At 42.3% G+C, this 18,499-nt stretch overlaps 1 protein-coding gene across 9 annotated transcripts in view; it reads right to left on the bottom strand.

Moving 5' to 3' along the window:
• Positions 1-18,499, bottom strand: part of MYO9B (myosin IXB) — a 282,650-nt gene that overhangs the window by 46,908 nt on the left and 217,243 nt on the right. For all 9 annotated transcript variants that reach the window (XM_073593007.1, XM_073592941.1, XM_073592970.1 and 6 more), the window contains 4 exons: positions 13,944-14,128; positions 10,386-10,484; positions 9,889-10,065; positions 7,274-7,315 (listed from right to left, as the gene is read on the bottom strand). In XM_073593007.1, the coding sequence (XP_073449108.1) occupies positions 7,274-7,315; positions 9,889-10,065; positions 10,386-10,484; positions 13,944-14,128 (503 nt within the window). The remainder of the gene's footprint in view (positions 1-7,273; positions 7,316-9,888; positions 10,066-10,385; positions 10,485-13,943; positions 14,129-18,499) is intronic.

The raw sequence follows: 18,499 nt of genomic DNA, 5'->3' as shown, positions 1-18,499 counted from the left end.
CATGCTGACAGATGAAGTTCCTTTTCATGTTCAGCTTTCTTGCAAAAGCCTGAAGGTTTTGTGCCAATATTGACTGATATTTGGAACTGTTCATAAGTCCCTCTACCTTGACTAAGGCCCTTGTTCCAGCTCAAGAAAAATAGCCCCAAAGCATGATGCTGCCACCACCATGCTTCACTGTGGGTATGGTGTTCTTTTAGTTATATGCATTGTTGTCTTTGCGAAAACAGATCTTTTGGAATTATGGCCAAAAAGTTCAACCTGGTTTAATCGGACCAGAACACATTTTTCCACATGCTTTTGCCAAATTTAGCCGGGCTTGGATGTTTTTTTAAATAATAAAAGGCCTCTGTCTTGCCACTCTACCCCATAGCCCAGACATATGAAAAACGCAGGAGATTGTTGTCACATGTACCACACAGCCAGTACTTGCCAGATATTCCTGCAGCTCCTTTAGACCCCCTTTTACACTGAAGGCATTTTTTCAGGCACGAAAGGGCCAAAAATAGCGCCTGTAAAACGCCTCCCTGGCAGCCCCAGTGTGAAAGCCGAGTGTTTTCACACAGGAGCGGTGCGCTTGCAGAACGTTAGAAAAAGTCCTGCAAGCAGCATCTTTGGAGCGGTGTATACACCGCTCCTCCACCGCCCCTGCCCAGTGAAATGAATGGGCACTGCTGCCGAAGCGCCTGCAAAGCGCTTTTTTGGGCGCATTTAACCCTTTCTGCGGCTGCTAGCAGACATTAGAAGCGCCCCACTAGCAGCTGAAAAGCGCCGCTAGAACTAGCGGCGCTTTACCGCTAAAACTAGCGGCTCATTATCGCTAACGCAGCCCGCTGGCAGCTTGAAAGGGCTCTTAATGTTGCTGTAGGCCTCTTGGCAGCCTCCCTGACCAGTTTTCTTCTAGTCTTTTCATCAATTTTGGAGGGACGTCCAGTTCTTGGTAATGTCACTGTTGTGCCATATTTTCTCCACTTGATGACTGTCTTCACTGTGTTCCATGGTATATCTAATGCCTTGGACATTCTTTTGTACCCTTCTGACTGATACCTTTTAACAATGAGATCCCTCTGATGCTTATGAAGCTCTCTGCGGACCATGGCTTTTTGCTGTAGGATGTGACTAAGTAAATGCCAGAAAAGACCTACTAGAACAGCTGAATTTTATTTGAGGCACTTAAAATGATGGCAGGTGTGTACTGACTCCTATTTAACATGAGTTTGAATGTGATTGATTAATTCTGAACACAGCTACATCCCCAGTTATAAGAGGGTGTGCACATTTATGCAACCATGTTATTTAAGTTTTTTAGTTTTAATTCCCCCTACAAGGGGCCTAAAAGATTTCAGTCTGTTTTTTCAATTGAGTTGGACAGTTTATAGGTCATATTAAAGGTGGAAAAAGTTCTGAAATTATTTAGCTTTATATCACAGGAACCTGACATTTTAACCACTTGACGACCACCTCACGCTGATGTACGTCGGCAAGGTGGCACGGACAGGCAAAATCACGTACATGTACGTGATTTGCCTTCCGCGGGTGGGGGGTCCGATCGGACCCCCCCCCCCGGTGCCCGAGGCGGTCGTCTTTTGTCCCACGGCGATCGAAGGTGAGGGGGAGGCCATCCGTTCGTGGCCCCCCCCTCGCGATCGCCGCCGGCCAATCGAATCATTCCTTTGCTGCTGTATGCTAAACAGCAGCAAAGGAAATGATGTCATCTCTCCTCGGCTCGGTAATTTCCGTTCCGGCCCGAGGAGAGAAGACAGGTATGTGAGTGCACAACACTACACACACACAGTAGAACATGCCAGGCACACAAAACACCCCGATCCCCCCCCGTCACAAACTGACACCAGCAGTTTTTTTTTTTTTCTGATTACTGCATTGGTGTCAGTTTGTGACAGTAATGCCCCGTACACACGGTCGGACTTTGTTCGGACATTCCGACAACAAAATCCTAGGATTTTTTCCGACGGATGTTGGATCAAACTTGTCTTGCATACACACGGTCACACAAAGTTGTCGGAAAATCCAATCGTTCTGAACGCGGTGACGTAAAACATGTACGTCGGGACTATAAACGGGGCAGTGGCCAATAGCTTTCATCTCTTTATTTATTCTGAGCATGCGTGGCACTTTGTCCGTCGGATTTGTGTACACACGATCGGAATTTCCGACAACGGATTTTGTTGTCGGAAAATTTTATCTCCTGCTCTCCAACTTTGTGTGTCGGAAAATCCGATGGAAAATGCCCGATGGAGCCCACACACGGTCGGAATTTCCGACAACACGCTCCGATCGGACATTTTCCATCGGAAAATCCGACCGTGTGTACGGAGCATTACAGTGTTGGGACAGTTAGTATTAGCCCCCTGTAGGTCTAGGATACCCCCCTAACCCCCCCTAATAAAGTTTTAACCCCTTGATCACCCCCTGTCACCAGTGTCGCTAAGATTTTTCTGATCGCTGTATTAGTGTCGCTGGTGACGCTAGTTAGGGACCTAAATATTTAGGTTCGCTGTCAGCGTTTTATAGCGACAGGGACCCCCATATACTACCGAATAAATGTTTTAACCCCTTGATGGCCCCCTAGTTAACCCTTTCACCACTGATCACCGTATAACTGTTACGGGTGACGCTGGTTAGTTTGTTTATTTTTTATAGTGTCAGGGCACCCGCCGTTTATTACCGAATAAAGGTTTAGCCCCCTGATCGCCCGGCGGTGATATGCGTCGCCCCAGGCAGCGTCAGATTAGCGCCAGTACCGCTAACACCCACGCACGCAGCATACGCCTCCCTTAGTGGTATAGTATCTGATCGGATCAATATCTGATCCAATCAGATCTATACTAGCGTCCCCAGCAGTTTAGGGTTCCCAAAAACGCAGTGTTAGCGGGATCAGCCCAGATACCTGCTAGCACCTGCGTTTTGCCCCTCCGCCCAGCCCACCCAAGTGCAGTATCGATCGATCACTGTCACTTACAAAACACTAAACGCATAACTGCAGCATTCGCAGAGGCAGGCCTGATCCCTGCGATCGCTAACAGTTTTTTTGGTAGCATTTTGGTGAACTGGCAAGCACCAGCCCCAGGCAGCGTCAGGTTAGCGCCAGTAGCGCTAACACCCATGCACGCACCGTACAGCTCCCTTAGTGGTATAGTATCTGAACGAATCAATATCTGGTCCGATCAGATCTATACTAGCGTCCCCAGCAGTTTAGGGTTCCCAAAAACGCAGTGTTAGTGGGATCAGCCCAGATACCTGCTAGCACCTGCGTTTTGCCCCTCCGCCCGGCCCAGCCCAGCCCACCCCAGCCCACCCAAGTGCAGTATCGATCGATCACTGACACTTACAAAACACTAAATGCATAACTGCAGCGTTCGCAGAGTCAGGCCTGATCCCTGCGATCGCTAACAGTTTTTTTGGTAGCTTTTTATTGAACTGGCAAGCGCCAGCGGCCTAGTACACCCCGGTCGTAGTCAAACCAGCACTGCAGTAACACTTGGTGACGTGGCGAGTCCCATAAGTGCAGTTCAAGCTGGTGAGGTGGCAAGCACAAGTAGTGTCGCGCTGCCACCAAGAAGACAAACACAGGCCCGTCGTGCCCATAGTGCCCTTCCTGCTGCATTCGCCAATCCTAATTGGGAACCCCCCGCTTCTGCAGCGCCCGTACTTCCCCCATTCACATCCCCAACCAAATGCAGTCGGCTGCATGAGAGGCATTTTCTTTATGTCCTCCCGAGTACCCCTACCCAATGAACCCCCCCAAAAAAGATGTTGTGTCTGCAGCAACCGCGGATATAGGCGTGACACCCGCTATTATTGTCCCGCCTGTCCTGACAATCCTGGTCTTTGCATTGGTGAATGTTTTGAACGCTACCATTCACTAGTTGAGTATTAGCGTAGGGTACAGCATTGCACAGACTAGGCACACTTTCACAGGGTCTCCCAAGATGCCATCGCATTTTGAGAGACCCGAACCTGGAACCGGTTACAGTTATAAAAGTTAGTTACAAAAAAAGTGTAAAAAAAAAAAAAAAAAAATATATAAAATAAAAAAAAATAGTTGTCGTTTCATTGTTCTCTCTCTCTCTATTCTCTCTCTCTATTGTTCTGCTCTTTTTTACTGTATTCTATTCTGCAATGTTTTATTGTTATTATGTTTTATCATGTTTGCTTTTCAGGTATGCAATTTTTTATACTTTACCGTTTACTGTGCTTTATTGCTAACCATTTTTTTGTCTTCAGGTACGCCATTCACGACTTTGAATGGTTATACCAGAATGATGCCTGCAGGTTTAGGTATCATCTTGGTATCATTCTTTTCAGCCAGCGGTCGGCTTTCATGTAAAAGCAATCCTAGCGGCTAATTAGCCTCTAGACTGCTTTTACAAGCCGTGGGAGGGAATGCCCCCCACCGTCTTCCGTGTTTTTCTCTGGCTCTCCTGTCTCAACAGGGAACCTGAGAATGCAGCCGGTGATTCAGCCAGCTGACCATAGAGCTGATCAGAGACCAGAGTGGCTCCAAACATCTCTATGGCCTAAGAAACCGGAAGCTACAAGCATTTTATGACTTAGATTTCGCCGGATGTAAATAGCGCCAATTTGGAAATTGGGGAAGCATTTTATCACACCGATCTTGGTGTGGTCAGATGCTTTGAGGGCAGAGGAGAGATCTAGGGTCTAATAGACCCCAATTTTTTCAAAAAAGAGTACCTGTCACTACCTATTGCTATCATAGGGGATATTTACATTCCCCAAGATAACAATAAAAATGATTAAAAAAAAAAAAATGAAAGGAACAGTTTAAAAATAAGATAAAAAAGCACAAAAATAATAAAGAAAAAAAAAAAAAAAAAAAAAAAGCACCCCTGTCGCCCCCTGCTCTCGCGCTAAGGCGAACGCAAGCGGCGGTCTGTCGTCAAACGTAAACAGCAATTGCACCATGCATGTGAGGTATCGCCGCGAAGGTCAGATCGAGGGCAGTCATTTTTGCAGTAGACCTCCTCTGTAAATCTAAAGTGGTAACCTGTAAAGGCTTTTAAAGGCTTTTAAAAATGTATTTATTTTGTTGTCAAACATTTGGGCAATATAGTGTGTTTTAGTGCATTAAAATGTAAAAAAGTGTGTTTTTTCCCCAAAAAATGCGTTTGAAAAATCGCTGCGCAAATACTGTGTGAAAAAAAAAATGAAACACCCACCATTTTAATCTGTAGGGCATTTGCTTTAAAAAAATATATAATGTTTGGGGGTTCAAAGTAATTTTTTTGCAAAAAAAAAAAACTTTTTCATGTAAACAATGAGTGTCAGAAAGGGCTTTGTCTTCAAGTGGTTAGAAGAGTGAGTGATGTGTGACATAAGCTTCTAAGTGTTGTGCATAAAATGCCAGGACAGTTCAAAACCCCCCCAAATGACCCCATTTTGGAAAGTAGACACCCCAAGCTATTTGCTGAGAGGCATGTCGAGTCCATGGAATATTTTATATTGCGACACAAGTTGCGGGAAAGAGACAAATTTTTTTTTTTGCACAAAGTTGTCACTAAATGATATATTGCTCAAACATGCCATGGGAATATGTGAAATTACACCCCAAAATACATTCTGCTGCTTCTCCTGAGTACGGGGATACCACATGTGTGAGACTTTTTGGGAGCCTAGCCGCGTACGGGACCCCGAAAACCAAGCACCGCCTTCAGGCTTTCTCTAAGGGCGTGAATTTTTGATTTTACTCTTCACTGCCTATCACAGTTTCGGAGGCCATGGAAAGCCCAGGTGGCACAAAACCCCCCCAAATGACCCCATTTTGGAAAGTAGACACCCAAAGCTATTTGCTGAGAGGTATAGTGCGTATTTTGCAGACCACACTTTTTGTCACAAAGTTTTGAAAATTGTAAAAAGAAAAAAAAAATACATTTCTTCATTTTCAAAAACAAATGAGAGCTGCAAAATACTCACCATGCCTCTCAGCAAATAGCTTGGGGTGTCTACTTTCCAAAATGGGGTCATTTGGGGGGGTTTTGTGCCACCTGGGCATTCCATGGCCTCCGAAACTGTGATAGGCAGTGAAGAGTGAAATCAAAAATTTTCACCCTTAGAAATCCTGAAGGGGGTGATTGGATTTCGGGGCCCCGTACGCGGCTAGGCTCCCAAAAAGTCCCACACATGTGGTATCCCCATACTCAGGAGAAGCAGCTGAATGTATTTTGGGGTGCAATTCCACATATGCCCATGGCCTGTGTGAGCAATATATCATTTAGTGACAACTTTTTGTAAATATATATATATATTTTTTTGTCATTATTCAATCACTTGGGACAAAAAAAATAAATATTCAATGGGTTCAACATGCCTCTCAGCAATTTCCTTGGGGTGTCTACTTTCCAAAATGGGGTCATTTGGGGGGGTTTTGTACTGCCCTGCCATTTTAGCACCTCAAGAAATGACATAGGCAGTCATAAACTAAAAGCTGTGTAAATTACAGAAAATGTACCCTAGTTTGTAGACGCTATAACTTTTGCGCAAACCAATAAATATATGCTTATTGACATTATTTTTACCAAAGACATGTGGCCGAATACATTTTGGCCTAAATGTATGACTAAAATTTCGTTTATTGGATTTTTTTTATAACAAAATGTAGAAAATATCATTTTTTTTTCAAAATTTTCGGTCTTTTTCCGTTTATAGCGCAAAAAATAAAAACTGCAGAGGTGATCAAATACCATCGAAAGAAAGCTCTATTTGTGGGAAGAAAAGGACGCAAATTTCGTTTGGGTACAGCATTGCATGACCGCGCAATTAGCAGTTAAAGCGACGCAGTGCCAAATTGGAAAAAGACCTCTGGTCCTTAAGCAGCATAATGGTCCGGGGCTCAAGTGGTTAACAGGGGTGTGTAGAATTTTTATATCCACTGTATGTACATGTATTTTTTTTTAAAATAAATTTTCAAAGATTTCAAAAAACTTCTTTCGCGTTGTCATTATGGGGTATTGTTTGTAGAATTTTGAAGAAAATAATCAATTTAATCCATTTTGGAATAAACATAAATAAACAAACATTTTGGCTGTAACATAACAAAATGTGGAAAAAGTGAAGTGCTGTGAATACTTTACTGATGCACTGTATATGTAAGGGGGGAGTGTGTTTCACAATTTTTAATGTCCTGCTTTTCTGAGGCAGATGCTGAAGACCAAATATAAATGGCTCAAAGACCTGTGACGAATAAAGTGGTGAAATTGTTAGTCAATTTGTATACAAAACACATAAGCAAACTCACATTTTGATCCTGTTTCCTCTTCTTCTTCTGAGATTTTCTTTGCTAAAGAGACAACAAACATCATCTATTGATCGCAATTAATAAGATGGGATTTTACATAGCTTTATTGTGTAATATTCCTAACCACTTGTTAATGTCATTGCAATCATGCCAACAATAAGGTATTTGTCTTTCTCCTAATTTCATAGGTTTTTATATACCATGGGTGCACATACGCTAACTAAATATTATTAAAGTGCTGTGGAAATGAAAGGAAATACTATATGCACATCTCTGTTGTTAAAGAGAAATCCGTCAGACCATGTCTGTGCCACAAAATAGTCATATATACCAAATAGCAGTATGGTGGTGAACAGTTCCTTTATTTCACCACATTTTACACACCAATAAACATTTACCGATATAACACCAGTGGAACAATCTCTCAAATCAGTTGAAATTCCCCCAGCAGCTGGAATCACCTTATCTCCCCCGACAAGTTCTGCAATTACAAATTATATATTTCCAGCGCTCAGTTACAACCCTCAATTTCCCCACAAATGCATTGAGGAAGTGATGTCTAGAACCAGCCTAGAACCAGAAGTGGTAATACTGCATTCCTTGTTGTTACCAAGCATACTGTCTACCTTTTCCTCTTCTTATGTAACCATATACTATTTTAATAAATCAGTCGATTCTTGATTATACTACACTACGGACTGCTTGTTTTCCAGCATCTTTTGGAGGCATAGAAGGTGTCCAAGGAGAGAGGGAGTCTGGTGACCAAGGGAAATCGCAATAACATATTCCTACATAAGCTATGAGTCACCCCATTTGTTAAGAGCCCATTGCATGTGGGTGCACATTGGTGGTTGGACTGATAGGAACAATCTGTGCACACATGGTCTATTACGGATCGCACAATTTCACTTTGTTGGTTGTTTGTGTTGGAAATACTACACTAAGTGTTTATTTTGACTGTTGAATAGTTATTGGGAAGAGGAAGAATGACACCTGGTGGCTGTTAACATATTTATTCACATGCCTAATATGACCCATTAATGTATAAGGATCTAATTATTTGGGGAGTTTATTTTTTTCCAAAATTTTTCATGTAGGATAAATGGAAGATATATTGTTTTTATTTTCACTTGTACAGACATTCAGTAACCAGTAAGGACACGGGTTGTGTGGGGCATTTGAGTGTTGAGCACTGGAAATATACAATTCATAATTACACACCAATAAATACCTGTAAGTAATGCTAGAATTGAAGAATAGAAGTGTATATGAACCCTGTGACCTTGTGGGAAAAAGAGTGAAGGTATTAAAAATGTATGGAAGTTGGAAAATTAAATGGTCTAGTTATGAAAATTTAACACATGTATCTGCCATATTTACATATTCTCAACTGAGAAAAAAAAATTTAAAGAATGTTTGAAAAGAGGCAGAAAAGGTTTTGTGATGCCAGACTTTTGCTATTGGATTCATAATCAAAACACAGAAACACACCATGCTGTACACTTTGGCTTGTAAAGTTATACACGTTCTAAATTCACCATCTTGTTACTTAAAAAATAAGTGAATCGATATGCTTATTTTATGCAACAAACACTAATGCTTGGAGTGAAGTACAATTTTTTTTTTTTTTTTTTGTGTAATCTTTTTTTTAGAAAAATAAGAATCCAGCAGAGACATAGCAACTTTGTCATATGCCAAGAACAAATACAAAAGAAAAAAGAGAAGTAGTACTTACATCCACAAGTAACAGGCTGGTACCGCCCACATGGAACATACATTAAAGTGTTACTAAACCCACAACAGTAAAATCAGTCTGTATATGAAGTAACGCATGCTGGTTACACTCACTGTGGAACCTAAGGGGTTAATCCTGCGCATTGTGTAAAAAGGCTGTTTGATCCTATCTTCTCTGATCTTCCTCTTCTTTCACAATCCTAAACCATCTCCTGATGCACGCTGCACATGCACAGTTTGGCGTTTATTTCTAGAGAGTTTTTTTTTTTCTTGGGAGAGTGAATGTGATCAGCACAGGGCCAATCAGCACTGTCCAGAGGGTCAGGGGTCCTGAAGCCTCATAGGACAACCAGGTGAGCATGAAAACTCCTCCTACAAGCTATAACCAGACACTGATAGAAGTCACAAGACTGCTATATACTACTGATGAGAAAAAGGTATTTAGCAGTTTAAATTTACTAAATTGACTGCATTTCCATGTTCTGTGTACTGTGGGAGACCAAATATAGTGAATGCAGGGTCCTGGGTTTAGTAACACTTTAAGTGAAAACTATGAGCGGATGTTACCAACAGGGAGAGGAAACCCTGTACAGCCATGTACCGTAAGGTACCCAAACAGGTGAAGTATGATTTTAAATTTTATTGTATTATTTTTTTTTACAGTTTGAAAAAAAATCCACATAGCTAAACAAAAATAAATATATTGTACCAGTTATTTCCCCCCGTTATGCAGTTTATATTGCCATATTAGTAACAAAATGTACCTTAAACTGTATTATTGCCTGAATTATTTTCTAAATTTAGTTCTAATAGTTTAGGCTTGCTAGGCTTGCTAGTATGTGTGTGAAATAACAGGATGCCCATTAAAATAAAAAATTAACCTTGTGCGATTCACCGTCATCTCTCTTTGTGTATCCACGTGTAAACTCATCCAGGAAAGACTGGAAGAGGTTAAGGACAAGCTTCACATCCTTCTCATTCCTTTCTCTGTTTAAGTTGTTCACAAGAAGCTGAAAATTTTCCATAAGATCTTTGTAACCAGCATGAATGTGTCCTTTCTGAAAAGAAACAAGTCATATATATAAAATGTTTGATACAGGTACCCAGGACTCTATTGTAACTGGTTCTCTAGCACTTTGCTATTGATGTAGCATGCACTGTACTCATACTTTTATTAGATACTCTACAGGGTATACGTCTAAATCCGTGAATGTGACATTCACCAAACATTTACTGCAGGCGAGCCAATCATCAATCACTAATTTAAACATATGCACAAGGAATGAACTCATGCAGTGAATATTTGGTCAATGTCACTTTAACCTTCACTAAATTCCCAGTGTACAAATCTCAACCTTATGGGAGGTATGCAACTTACTGGAGAAGAGTACATGAACTTGAGGTTTTCTCTGAACATTTCCATTGCTTTGCAGAGTAGGCCTTCAATAGCCGTTTTATTCTGGTGTAGGGTGTTGATCTGTAAAGAAAAATCAGAAGATATGTTTAATTATCAGATCATAAAAGCTCAATGTTTGTCTTTGTATTTTGATTCTTACATTCATAACTTCAGAAATTCTTAGACCCCTTTCACACTGGACGTGTTTTTCAGGCGCTTTAAAAGCGCCTGTAAAAAGCCTCAGCTGCAATCCCAGTGTGAAAGCCCAAGTGCTTTCACACTGGGGCGCTGCGCTGGCAGGACGTCAAAAAAAGTCCTGCAAGCAGCTTCTTTGCAGCACTGTAGGAGCGGTGACTACACCGCTCCTAAAGCGCCCCTGCCCATTGAAATCAATAGGTAGCGCCGCTGCTTCGACGCTTTGCGGGCGGTTTTAACCCTTTTTCACCCGCAAAAGCGCCCCGCTAGCGGCCGAAAAGCACTGCAAAAACTAGGCTAAAGCAACCACCGGCGCTGGCAGTGTGAAAGTGCCCTTACTGTTCACATACAGTAAGGACAGAGGGTATTCAGACCCCCTTGCATTTTTCACTCTGTTATATTGCAGCCATTTGCTAAAATCATTTAAGTTCATTTTTTTCCTCAATGTACACACAGCACCCCATATTGACAGAAAAACACAGAATTGATGACATTTTTGCAGATTTATTAAAAAAAGAAAAAAACTGAAATATCACATGGTGCTAAGTATTCAGACCCTTTGCTCAGTATTTAGTAGAAGCACCCTTTTGATCTAATACAGCCATGAGTCTTTTTGGGAAAGATGCAACAAGTTTTTCACACCTGGATTTGGGGATCCTCTGCCATTCCTCCTTGCAGAACCTCTCCAGTTCTATCAGGTTGGATGGTAAACGTTGGTGGACAGCCATTTTTAGGTCTCTCCAGAGATGCTCAATTGGCTGGGCTATTCAAGAACAGTCACGGAGTTGTTGTGAAGCCACTCCGTTATTTTAGCTGTGTGCTTAGGGTCACTGTCTTGTTGGAAGGTAAACCTTCGGCCCAGTCTGAGGGCCTGAGTACTCTGGAGAAGGTTTTCGTCCAGGATATCCCTGTACTTGGCCGCATTCATCTTTCCCTCAATTGCAACCAGTCGTCCTGTCCCTGCAGCTGAAAAAAACCCCCACAGCATGATGCTGCCACCACCATGCTTCACTGTTGGGACTGTATTGGACAGGTGATGAGCAGTGCCTGGTTTTCTCCACACATACCGCTTAGACTTAAGGCCAAAAAGTTCTATCTTGGTCTCAGACCAGAGAATCTTATTTCTCACCATCTTGGAGCCCTTCAGGTGTTTTTTTTAGCAAACTTTCATGTATCTTGCACTGAGGAGAGTCTTCCGTCGGGCCACTCTGCCATAAAGCCCCGACTGGTGGAGGGCTGCAGTGATGGTTGACTTTCTACAACTTTCTCCCATCTCCCGACTGCATCTCTGGAGCTCAGCCACAGTGATCTTTGGGTTCTTCTTTACCTCTCTCACCGAGGCTCTTCTTCCCCGATAGCCCAGTTTGGCCGGATGGCCAGCTCTAGGAAGGGTTCTGGTCGTCCCAAACGTCTTCCATTCAAAGATTATGGAGGCCACTGTGCTCTTAGGAACCTTAAGTGCAGCAGAAATGTTTTTGTAACCTTGGTCAGATCTGTGCCTTCCCACAATTCTGTCTGAGCTCTTCAGGCAGTTCCTTTTACCTCATGATTCTCATTTGCTCTTACATGCACTGTGAGCTGTAAGGTCTTATATAGACAGGTGTGTGGCTTTCCTAATCAAGTCCAATCAGTATAATCAAACACAGCTGGACTCAAATGAAGGTGTAGAACCATCTCAAGGATGATCAGAAGAAATGGACAGCACCTGAGTTAAATATATGAGTGTCACAGCAAAGGGTCTGAATACTTAATGTGATATTTCAGTTTTTCTTTTTTAATAAATCTGCAAAAAATGTCAACAATTCTGTGTTTTTCTGTCAATATGGGGTGCTGTGTGTACATTAATGAGGTAAAAAAAAATGAACTTACATGATTTTAGTAAATGGCTGCACTATAACAAAGAGTGACAAATTTAAGGGGATCCGAATACTTTCCATCCCCACTGTATATGTTTCTTACATCCCCCTTTACAATTCACCTTATTAAATGCAGCTTAGTGCATTTTTGCTAAAAATATTTAAAAAAATGTAATGTAAAACACAGCCTAGTCACTTCACATGTAAAATGGTTAGATATTTATTCATATCAGTTTTTTTGTTTTTGTTTTTATTGCGCACCTGAGTATTAGTCATACGATACATCAGACAGGGGTTACATCAAGATCAATGAAGAAACCAACATACATCAGTAGCAATAACGTTGTACATATCAATGTTCTCCTAACTGAGCAAACCAGGTCTCCACCCCTATCATACACTGGAGTATATGTGCTTTTGTTTTTTTTTTAAACATTAAACCAGAACCAAAACCAGTCGGATTACCAAAGAAAATCCCTTCTTCCCCGGGGGATGTCAGCATTCAGTGTTGTGTTCAATAGGATACAAGAACCCAACTCTGTCCACATTGAGAGAAGTATACTCACTATCTTCCCTCTGCCATAGATTTAAAAGTGAAAATGGTCTTAAGCAGTCTAATGGTCTATCATCCCTCCTCTTCCAACGTGTTCTCAGAGTCAACCCACTGAAACCATACCTTCCTAAACTTCTTGGGAGCCCCTCTAGCTTCATAGGTCATTTAATACATCAGCACATCTGCGTTTATTATTTTTATCCACATCCCCAGAGTCAGCTGTTCATCATGTATCCAGCGTCTGGCAATGAGTTTTCTCACACCAAAGAATAGGATCCTAAGGAACAGTTTTGTGTATGCATTCATCTCCTCTTGATCAGAGACCCCAAGGAGGCAACGTAAGGGGAAGCAAATGTTAGGCAAATCAAACTTATCCGAGATAAATTCAGTCACCTGCGACCATAATGGTCTCACCTTTTTGCATTCCCAGACCATATGTAGAAACAACTCTGACAACTCCGGGACAATCGCCTCCCACCGTGCCATGGGCCTAGAAGTTGAAGTGGTTACCCAGGGGCCCACTGCCCCATAGTATCTAGAGATTCGCTTAGCTGGATCCGGATCAATCCAAACCTTTTCCAAGTCCGTGTTCTGTACCATAATTTCACCCCCCCAAACTGCGCAATTGCTGCATGGCGCAGCTGCGCATAGCATATCAGTTTACACGTTAATATATTTACTTTGTCATCACCTAAAGCTGAACTTTGAGCACAAAAAAAAGGCTGATGTAAAATGCATTGTGTGTCTTACTTGGAACAATGTACCCTTATCCTTGAACAAATCATTATTACAGTGCTGACTCCTCCTGCCCAAACATATCACCCCACACCCACTTTATTTATTGGCAGAATCTGCAAATTGCTCAGCATAGAGGGCTGAAAGCGCAAACATTTATTAGCGCAAAGTTTGATCTATCTGTAACCATAAGTACATTACCTTAGCAAACAAGAAGTCATCAAGGTGTTTAAGTTCAGTAGAATTGGTGATTTCTCTGCACAAAGATGCCTTCCATGTTTCAGACACGGTAGCAGCTTTACCAATTTTAATTGAGCGATTCCTGCGAACTTTAGTAGTCGGCTCTGTTGGAGATGGACGAGTAGTTTGGCCTGTGACAGCTGCACCTGCAATACAGGATTGCAATTAAAAGGAAACATTACATTTATTAAAGACAGGCAGAGTTTAAAAAAATAAAATAAAGGATCAAACCCTACGGTGAATACAACAAAGTTTTAATTAGTCACATTTTCCCAAGAGAGCCCCTAAAAATCCCACTATTCACCCCAACATGCTTGTTATACAAAACAAATCTCTGCAGTCTGCCCCACCTCTACTCACTACAGGGACCACAGGGAAAGAATAGAGGGCAGTTTGTGATATGTTTGTATTTGTATTTCAGTGCATGCATGACGGCGGATATGCACATATAATGCTTCCTCAAAATACATGTGTGTAAGCATTTATATGCTTGACTCTAAATTTAGGGGCGGCACAGTGGTGCAGTGGGTAGCATTTTCGCCTAGCAGTAAGAAGGGTCGCTGGTTCGAATCCCAACCACGACACTACCTGCCTGGAGTTTGCATGTTCTCCCTGTGCCTGCGTGGGTTTCCTCCGGGTACTCCGGTTTCCTCCCACACTCCAAAGACATGCTGGTAGGTTAATTGGATCCTGTCTAAATTGTCCCTAGTATGTATGAATGTGAGTTAGGGACCTTAGATTGTAAGCTCCTTGAGGGTAGGGACTGATGTGAATGTACAATGTATATGTAAAGCGCTGCGTAAATTGACAGCGCTATATAAGTACCTGAAATAAATAAAATAAATTTATATTTATTGCATGAATATGCATATAAATACAAGGCAGTATAAGTACATGCAAATGTACTCTTCTTCATCATGTAGGAGACGGTTTATGAATATTTGTGGACAAGTAGGTATAAATACCACAAGACACATAGAAGGGCACAGGTCTGGTGAAGAAAAATTAGCTTTAAATTGGGATAAAATCACTTACATCAATGTGAATATTGAAGCACCTGTACCAGGACAATCGGGATAGCAGAAAATAGTGCAATGATCAGCAGCAGCAACAGCGAACAGAGGTGAAATCAGCAGTTAGTTAGGGCTGCAACATCCCTAGCAGGGCCAACCTAAAAAAGTTTGTAAACCGTCTGTGTCCACACACAGACTATTATCTGCATACACTGGAATTCAGCAGCAAGCATTAGCAGATTCTTATGGATGGAATGACAGATGCAATAAGCAGCGGGGCGCTCAGCCTGTACAACGTAATGACAAACTGGAAACAGCCACCGCTGTTTGCACACCATTGCGAGTTCCTGCACATTCCTCAATTGGCTGTTGTAAAGGCCAATCATTTGGATATTCATACAGTAAATGAAGGTGGCAATCCATATATATGTATGAATCCATTATATCAGTATTTAGAGAAAAAAGCTACCTTATACCGCGTACACACGACCGGTTTTGCCGTCGGAATAAACTCCGAAGGTTTCTCCGACGGAATTCCATTCAAGCAGTCTTCCTACACACGGTCAATCCAAAGTCCGACCAAAGTCCGACCGTCCAGAACGCGGTGATGTACAACACTTACGACGGGACTAGAAAAAGGAAGTTCAATAGCCAGTAGCTAATAGCTTCCGTCTCGTACTTGCTTCAGAGCATGCGTCGTTTTTGTTCCATCGAAACAGCATACAGACGATCGGTTTTCCCGATCGGAATCGGTTCCGTCGGAAATTTTCAAAAAAAAAAAAAAAAGTCCGATGAGGACTACACATGATCGGAATAGACGATGAAAAGTTTCCGTCTGACTTTTTCTGTCAGACATTCCGCTCATGTGTATGCGGCTTTACATACACACGGGTCCATCCAGTCCATCAGGTCTGTTCGTTTCAGCGAACACAGATGTTTTTTTTATATATTTTAATTCATTAATTTTTTTACGGGGAACATGAAAACCTTGGAACATGATACCTGTTGGTCCAGTTTTTTTCAATACAATACTTCTCTAAAGTTAAAACAATACTAAAATTATTAGTAAAAACAGGAAGAGAACTAGTGTGGAAAATCCCATATGAGCAAGATACCATGCAATTCCAGAAGGAGTCATCAGGGGAGACATAGTTCACAGATTTCTTGTATTATAAATACAGCATGCTTGTTATACTCACTGTGGAACCTAAGGGGATACTCCTGCGCATTGTGTAAAAAGGCGGTTTGATCCGGTCTTCGCTACTCCTCCCCTTCTTCCACAGTCCCCAATCTCCTGGTAGTACAGAGCATTGGGAGCACTCTGCACATGCTCAGGTTGGTGTATATTGCTAGAGAGTTTTTTTTTCTGGACAAGTGCATGTGATCAGCACAGGGCCAATCAGCATGGTTCAGGCAGAGGGTCAGGAGTCATACAGCCTCATAGGATAGTCAGAAGAGAATGAAAACTCCTCCTACAAGCATTAACCAGTACTCGGCCAGACACTGATGGAAGTCACAAAAATTGCTATATACCGCTTATGAGAAAAGGTATTTAGCAGTTTATATTTACTAAAATAATTGCATTTCCATGTTCTGTGAAAGACCAGATACAGTATAGTGAATGCAGGGTCCTCAGTTTGGTAACACTGTAAGCTAAAGTACAGGCTAGAATACAGTATATACAAGGAAACACATATAAACATACCTATTGGTCTAGTATATATGGATACTATAGCTCCAGCAGGTTTAAATGAAGAGGTTGAAATCAATACTACATTAATAAATGGATAGTGATTTTGTGCAGTAATGAACGGTCATATACAATAAAATGTATGCAAAAGTGATGCACCAAAATAAAGTTCAAATGATGTGCACAAATATTCTTGATGATTAAACAATCTCCAATATATAATATTCATTCAGTGTCTCCACACAACTGCTATGTGCTCCCAGAATTCTCATCTCACCTCCAAACAATGTACAGTGGGGACGGAAAGTATTCAGACCCCCTTAAATTTTTCACTCTTTGTTATATTGCAGCCATTTGCTAAAATGATTTAAGTTCATTTTTTTTCCTCATTAATGTACACACAGCACTCTATACTGACAGAAAAACACAGAATTGCTGATATTTTTGCAGATTTATTGAAAAAGAAAAACTGAAATATCACATGGTCCTAAGTATTAAGGCCTCATTCACACGAGGCGGACTCCGCTTCCACGGAGTCCACCGGCTCAGCGGGAGTTCTCCGTTGATATCCGCTGAGCCGGCGGATGACAGGTCCCTCTCTGCTCACTGAGTGGGGAGGGGCTTGTCAGGTGCTGCTGCTGCCTATGGAGGGATCGGATGAAAACGGACAGCATGCCCGTTTTCATCAGATCTTACCCAATCCGATCCGCCAGCGACGGATCTGGACGTAGGGCCATCCGTCTGCTTTTTGCGGATTGGACCGGGTCTGATGTCAGCAGAGACATCCGTCGCTCCATAGGCTAACATGGAGCGTCCGTTCAGGTCCGCCGTCAAAACTGACAGGCGGACCTGAACGGTCCGATCGTGTGAAAGGGGCCTTAGACCCTTTGCTGTGACACTCGTATATTTAACTCAGGTGCTGTCCATTTCTTCTGATCATCCTTGAGATGGTTCTAGACCTTCATTTGAGTCCAGCTGTGTTTGATTATACTGATTGGACTTGATTAGGAAAGCCACACACCTGTCTACATTAGATATTACAGCTCACAGTGCATGTCAGAGCAAATGAGAATCATGAGGTCAAAGGAACTGCCTGAAGAGCTCAGAGAATTGTGGCAAGGCACAGATCTGGCCAAGGTTACAAAAAAAATTCTGCTGCACTTAAGGCTCCTAAGAGCACAGTGGCCTCCATAATCTTTAAATGGAAGACGTTTGGGACGACCAGAACCCTTCCTAGAGCTGGCCGTCTGGCCAAACTGAGCTATCGGGGGAGAAGAGCCTTGGTGAGAGAGATAAAGAAGAACCCAAAGATCACTGTGGCTGAGCTCCAGAGATGCAGTCGGGAGATGGGAGAAAGTTGTAGAAACTCAACCATTACTGCAGCCCTCCACCAGTCGGGGCATAATGGCAGAGTGGCCAGACGGAAGCCTCTCCTCAGTGCAAGACACATGAAAGCCCGCATGGAGTTTGCTAAAAAAACACCTGAAGGACTCCAAGATGGTGAGAAATAAGATTGTCTGGTCTGATGAGACCAAGATAGAACTTTTTGGCCTTAATTCTAAGCGGTATGTGTGGAGAAAAAAAGGCACTGCTCATCACCTGTCCAATACAGTCCCAACAGTGAAGCATGGTGGTGGCAGCATCATGCTGTGGGGGTGTTTTTCAGCTGCAGGGACAGGATGACTGGTTGCAATCGAGGGAAAGATGAATGCGGCCAAGTACAGGGATATCCTGGACGAAAACCTTCTCCAGAGTGCTCAGGACCTCAGACTGGGCCGAAGGTTTACCTTCCAACAAGACAATGAACCTAAGCA

The sequence above is a fragment of the Aquarana catesbeiana genome, linkage group LG01, assembly GCF_042186555.1.
Source record: "Aquarana catesbeiana isolate 2022-GZ linkage group LG01, ASM4218655v1, whole genome shotgun sequence".
Classification (NCBI taxonomy): Eukaryota; Metazoa; Chordata; class Amphibia; order Anura; family Ranidae; genus Aquarana; species Aquarana catesbeiana.
The sequence above is the reverse complement of the archived record's forward strand: the minus strand, read 5'-3'. Positions and strand labels throughout refer to the sequence as shown.